The sequence below is a fragment of the Embiotoca jacksoni genome, unplaced genomic scaffold, assembly GCF_022577435.1.
Source record: "Embiotoca jacksoni isolate LCO1_2020_lvr unplaced genomic scaffold, fEmbJac1.0.p SCAF_170, whole genome shotgun sequence".
In the NCBI taxonomy this organism is placed as follows: domain Eukaryota; kingdom Metazoa; phylum Chordata; class Actinopteri; family Embiotocidae; genus Embiotoca; species Embiotoca jacksoni.
This window is the reverse complement of record NW_027185308.1, coordinates 5,001-10,000: the sequence shown is the minus strand read 5'-3', so window position 1 is coordinate 10,000 and position 5,000 is coordinate 5,001. Positions and strand designations below refer to the sequence as shown.

The following is a 5,000-nucleotide window of genomic DNA, read 5'->3' as shown; positions in this document are numbered from 1 at the left end:
TGAATAAACAAGTAAAAGTACAGAAGTATCAGCAACAAACTGATTGTGTTTCCTTAAATAATCCCACGGCCCGTTATTAACACAATAATATGTACACTTATTTTTATTTTGAATATAACAAATTGAATGAATAAACTGCTGTATTTAACTGACACATTTTAACTTGGAGTGAATTTCAGTTGACAAAACTTCAGTTTGGAATCAGTCAATAGGAGATTTTAATTTTAAAAAATCCACAAAGAAAAATAAATATTTGACGGTTTTTGGCTTCAAAACAAATGAAAACGTCTGTGGTCACAAATCCAGAATAAATTGGTGTAAATACAATAAAGTGAAAAACAACAGGAAAATTGCTTCACTCTTTAATTTACATAAATAATAATATTGCGTAATGAACAAACAACCGAACAGATTTTACTGTACGAAATTATATTTTTTATTTAATAATTGATATAATATTTTCTTGGTTTATTTAATAACTATTCATCACGTCAATTCTCCATACACTGAAACATTATTCTCCCCATTAACAGTCAAAGGTCTCATGTTTGAGGCGACCTCCCCTTTGGCCTACTTTCACAGCATCCGTTACCCAGAATTCCACATTCTTCAACACGGAAGCTGTTAATAAACTACAATAAACTCGGTTTAATAAAATACGGACGTCTATTTTCTTTATTTATGACGCTTTAATTTTAGATCATTAAATACAAATTATGGTATGGCCGACCACATGCAGTAAATGTAGAAAATGATCACGTTTAAACACGGATTACGGAAGACTACGACTCCCAGAATCCAGTGCGCGACTTCTTCTTTTTTAACTTCCGGGGTCGGTGACCATCCGCCTGTCAGCAGCAGGAAGGTGAGAGAGATGTTGGATCTTGGGATCATTTCTGTGCTCACGGAGCGCTGAACATGTTTAAATGTGTCACGTGAGTTTCTTAGCATGTTATTTGTATGTTTTGAGGACAAGTTGACGTGTTTTTTTCGCGCGTTTATGAACGCGGAACTGTTGAATGGTTCACAGCTGCTGTTTGACGTCCGGATGAAACGGAAGCTCATCTTTAGGATTCAAGACTTTGTTTGAGGTAAATTTGCCGAAAATATATTCTGACTTTCTTCAAACGTCCTCACTTCATCATCTTATCCTGTTTGACGTGAATGTCAAATCTTTGTGACAGTTAACGCCTGGATTCTGGAGTGAAGCCCGTGACCTTTGACCCCCAACGTCCACTCAGGTCGTCCTCGGGTCCGAGTGGACGTTTGTGACGAAATTCAAGACGTAGACGAGAACGTGATGACGAGTTTCCGAGATCACGCTTTCGAGGAAAATGTCTTAAAAACTCGGCACAAACGTCCACTCGTGTCCCAAAAGTGGACACGAGAATCAAACTGATTTGATTTTTGGGGTGAGGTCAAAGGTCAAGCCCGTAAACGCGTCCTCACAAGGGTCCCGTGCGTCTGTCCGTCCCGTTCTCGACAACACGTTATCAAAGAAAACGACTTTGACGGAATTTCTTACAAATTTGGCACAAACATTTACTTGAATTGAGAACTGATTAGATGTTGGGGGGGGGGGGGGGTCAAAGGTCAGTGACCTAACTATTTTTTCCGAAAGGACAAAACAAAACAAAAAAAAGACCTTTAAACCTGATCCAGCAGAGAACAGGTGGACTGATACGAGCCTTGTCGGGACGTTTCTCTATGAAGTTTTTTTTTTTTTTTATTAATTTGAAGAACAAACAAACAAACAAAATAACTGTTATAATTTAATATATAGAAAACAGTTTGTCCTCCAAATATTCAGTAAGCAGAAATTACCTGTAAACGACAACAAAAACAAGTCGGAGTCTAAATGAAAACACGGCAGCTTTCCGTGTTTTCGTTGTTTGTTACACGTGATGACGTCATACCCTCGTGACGTCATACCGTCGTGACGTCATACCCTCGTGACGTCATACCGTCGTGACGTCATACCCTCGTGACGTCATACCCTCGTGACGTCATACCCTCGTGACGTCATACCGTCGTGACGTCATACCCTCGTGACGTCATACCCTCGTGACGTCATGCCGTCGTGACGTCATACCCTCGTGACGTCATACCGTCGTGACGTCATACCCTCGTGACGTCATGCCGTCGTGACGTCATACCCTCGTGACGTCATACCGTCGTGACGTCATACCCTCGTGACGTCATACCGTCGTGACGTCATACCGTCGTGACGTCATACCCTCGTGACGTCATACCGTCGTGACGTCATACCCTCGTGACGTCATAACGTCGTGACGTCATACCCTCGTGACGTCATAACGTCGTGACGTCATACCGTCGTGACGTCATACCCTCGTGACGTCATACCGTCGTGACGTCATACCCTCGTGACGTCATACCGTCGTGACGTCATACCCTCGTGACGTCATAACGTCGTTGACCAGCTGGAAGATTGTCATCACAATGTGTATTTTTAAAAACCGACAACATGTGACTCCCCGACAGCTTTTAGTCCTCAGAATATATTTCCTGTTTGAAGAAGCTCCGCCCACCCTTCGCAGGTGGTCGTCTCCATGACAACGGAACTTCCTTGTAGTTCAACCAGTTTAACTCGAAGCTGTGTGTTGTGTGTCAGCTCGGTGTGTGTGTGTGTGTGTGTGTGTGTGTGTGTGTGTGTGTGTGTGTGTGTGGATGTAGAGTCCTGCGATGCCCCTGGAGGTCCGATGGCCGTTCCCACAATGCCCTGCTCTGGCGTGGCGGGTGTCCAGCTTGCTGATCACGGGCATGGTGGGCTCCTACTCCTACTTCTGGACCAGTGAGTAAACCGGTCCGTTCGGTTCTGTCTGCGACGGTTCTGCTCTCGGGTCCAAACAAACGTCCCCTCTGTCCGTCCTCAGGGTACAGGAACGGCCTGACGGTCCACAACCACGAGGTTCTGCTGGACCTGATCGACCGGCGGCCGGAGGACACGCCCCTCATCACGCTGTCCAATCACCAGTCCTGCATGGACGACCCGCACATCTGGGGTGAGAACGGACCAGAACCGGACCTGATACCGCACAGCTGGTCCAGCCTGTAGCAGCGGTACTGATGCAGGGTGTGTGTGTGTGTGTGTGTGTGTGTGTGTGTGTGTGTGTGTGTGTGTGTGTGTGTGTGTGTGTGTGTGTGTTACAGGTGTTCTGAAGCTCCGTCAGCTGTGGAACTACAACAAGATGAGGTGGTGAGTTTCAGCACTTTCTCTCTTTTTATTAATAATTTTATTTATCGAACGATGAAGTTTATTTATGGATCCGTCAGGACGCCAGCCGCCTCCGACATCTGCTTCACCCGAGAGCTTCACTCGCGGTTCTTCAGCCGGGGGAAGTGCGTCCCCGTCTGCAGGGGCGACGGCGTTTACCAGAAAGGGATGGATTTCATTCTGGAGAGGCTGAACAGAGGAGAGTGGGTCCACATATTTCCTGAAGGTACAAAAAACAAACATCCTCCTCACGTTTTAGTATCAGTGGCCTCGGTTTTATTCTATTTATTCTCATTATGGTGAAAATAAGCTCCGCCTCTTTTATTCTTTGCCCAACAGGAAAAGTCAACATGACCGAGGAGTTCATACGTTTAAAATGGGGTGAGTACACTGGTGGATCTGACCGGTCTGATTGGAAACCTGACCATACTATGTCCCGCCCACCGATAGCTGTAACCTGAGTGCACCACAGGCCTGTCAATCAAACAGACACGCCCCCAAAAACAGGTCTTCTTGAATCTTCTTTTCTAATGAATGAGGGATTATTTTCAGATGGACCTCCAGAAAACTAATAAGAAGGAGTGACTTTAGCTAACAACACCGAGATAACTGATGGACACATTTTATTCACTTTGGATTTGATGAGAGAAGTTGAATGGGAGTCTATGGAGCTGGAGGCTTTTTGGAGCCGACCTCTAGTGGCACTCGATGGTATTGCAACTGAAGAAACTTCTGCTGCGTTCAACGTGAACCGACTCTGAACTGTTGGATCTCTTGTCATTGTGTGAAAGTGATCCTGGTTCTGGTTCTGGTTCTGTGTTTCAGGTGTTGGTCGGCTAATAGCAGAGTGTTCCGTCCATCCCATCATCCTGCCACTCTGGCATGTCGGTGAGTGAACTCTTCTTCTTCTCCTTCTTCTTCTTCTTCTTCTCCTTCTTCTCCTTCTTCTTCTCCTTCTTCTCCTCCTTCTTCTCCTTCTTCTCCTTCTTCTCCTTCTTCTCTTCTCAGGTCTGAGCGACGTTCTTCCCAACATGAAGCCCTACATCCCTCGATCTGGGAAGGTTTGAGTCTTTTCCTTTTATTCTCTTGATCATGTTGTGGTTTTGGTTTCGGAGTGTTTCCTGTGTGTGACTCCAGTCTGACCCTGCAGAGGATCACGGTCCTGGTGGGGAAACCGTTCAGCGTCGGAGAGCTGGTGGAGTCGCTGCGAGCTGAGAACAAGAGCCAGGTGAGGACGGACGGATCAAAACGACTTTATCGTGTTCTGTTGGTTTGTTAAAGCCCCGTCATTTTCATATTTTTAACGACATTATACAGTATGACATTTTTTTGACATTTAAAAAAAAAAAAAAATCCAGTTTATGAATTATTTCTTTTTTTACACCTTGTTCCTCAGTTGGAAATGAGGAAGACGTTGACCAACTTCATCCAGGTGGAGTTCCAGAGCCTGAGGGCTCAGGCAGAGTTCCTGCACGGGCAGATCCAGACCAAATCCTGAGTCCCAGGACGACCTTTGACCCCAAAACTAAAAATGGGGTGTAAAACATTTGAACACAGAACACCTCTTCTTCCTCCTGCTTGGAGCTCCTCCTCACCGAGACATCCCGGAAGGTGTCGTGATCGCGATCGGTGGACGAACTGACGGTCGTAAAAGGGGCGTTCCTCAAAATTCTCAAGTGTTTCAGCTCTTATTCTGACAGTATCGCAGGAATGACATCACTTCCGGGTGATTCGAGGACTTCACCGTACACCTGCCAGGAAAATT

The 5,000-nt window shown here is 45.4% G+C and overlaps 2 protein-coding genes across 5 annotated transcripts in view; both read left to right on the top strand.

The window, feature by feature from the left end:
* Positions 1-388, top strand: part of LOC138199636 (mitochondrial carnitine/acylcarnitine carrier protein) — a 6,397-nt gene extending 6,009 nt beyond the window's left edge. For both annotated transcript variants that reach the window (XM_069151770.1, XM_069151767.1), the window contains exon 9: positions 1-388. This exon is cut by the window's left edge and continues 1,046 nt beyond it. The gene's annotated coding sequence lies outside the window, so the exon portion shown is untranslated.
* A 437-nt stretch (positions 389-825) lies between these two features.
* The window catches only part of tafazzin (tafazzin, phospholipid-lysophospholipid transacylase), a 5,052-nt gene continuing 877 nt past the window's right edge, over positions 826-5,000 (top strand). Inside the window, exons 1-11 of one of the 3 annotated variants that reach the window (XM_069151773.1) lie at positions 826-865; positions 1,031-1,091; positions 2,633-2,812; positions 2,895-3,023; positions 3,172-3,217; positions 3,295-3,461; positions 3,575-3,616; positions 4,061-4,123; positions 4,244-4,296; positions 4,386-4,463; positions 4,632-5,000. The exon at positions 4,632-5,000 is cut by the window's right edge and continues 877 nt beyond it. In XM_069151773.1, coding sequence (XP_069007874.1) covers positions 2,704-2,812; positions 2,895-3,023; positions 3,172-3,217; positions 3,295-3,461; positions 3,575-3,616; positions 4,061-4,123; positions 4,244-4,296; positions 4,386-4,463; positions 4,632-4,733 — 789 coding nt within the window. In that variant the 5' untranslated portion in view covers positions 826-865; positions 1,031-1,091; positions 2,633-2,703 and the 3' untranslated portion in view covers positions 4,734-5,000. Of the gene's footprint in view, positions 936-1,030; positions 1,092-2,632; positions 2,813-2,894; positions 3,024-3,171; positions 3,218-3,294; positions 3,462-3,574; positions 3,617-4,060; positions 4,124-4,243; positions 4,297-4,385; positions 4,464-4,631 lie in introns of all 3 variants that reach the window. The other 2 variants (XM_069151772.1, XM_069151771.1) reach the window with 2 other exon arrangements.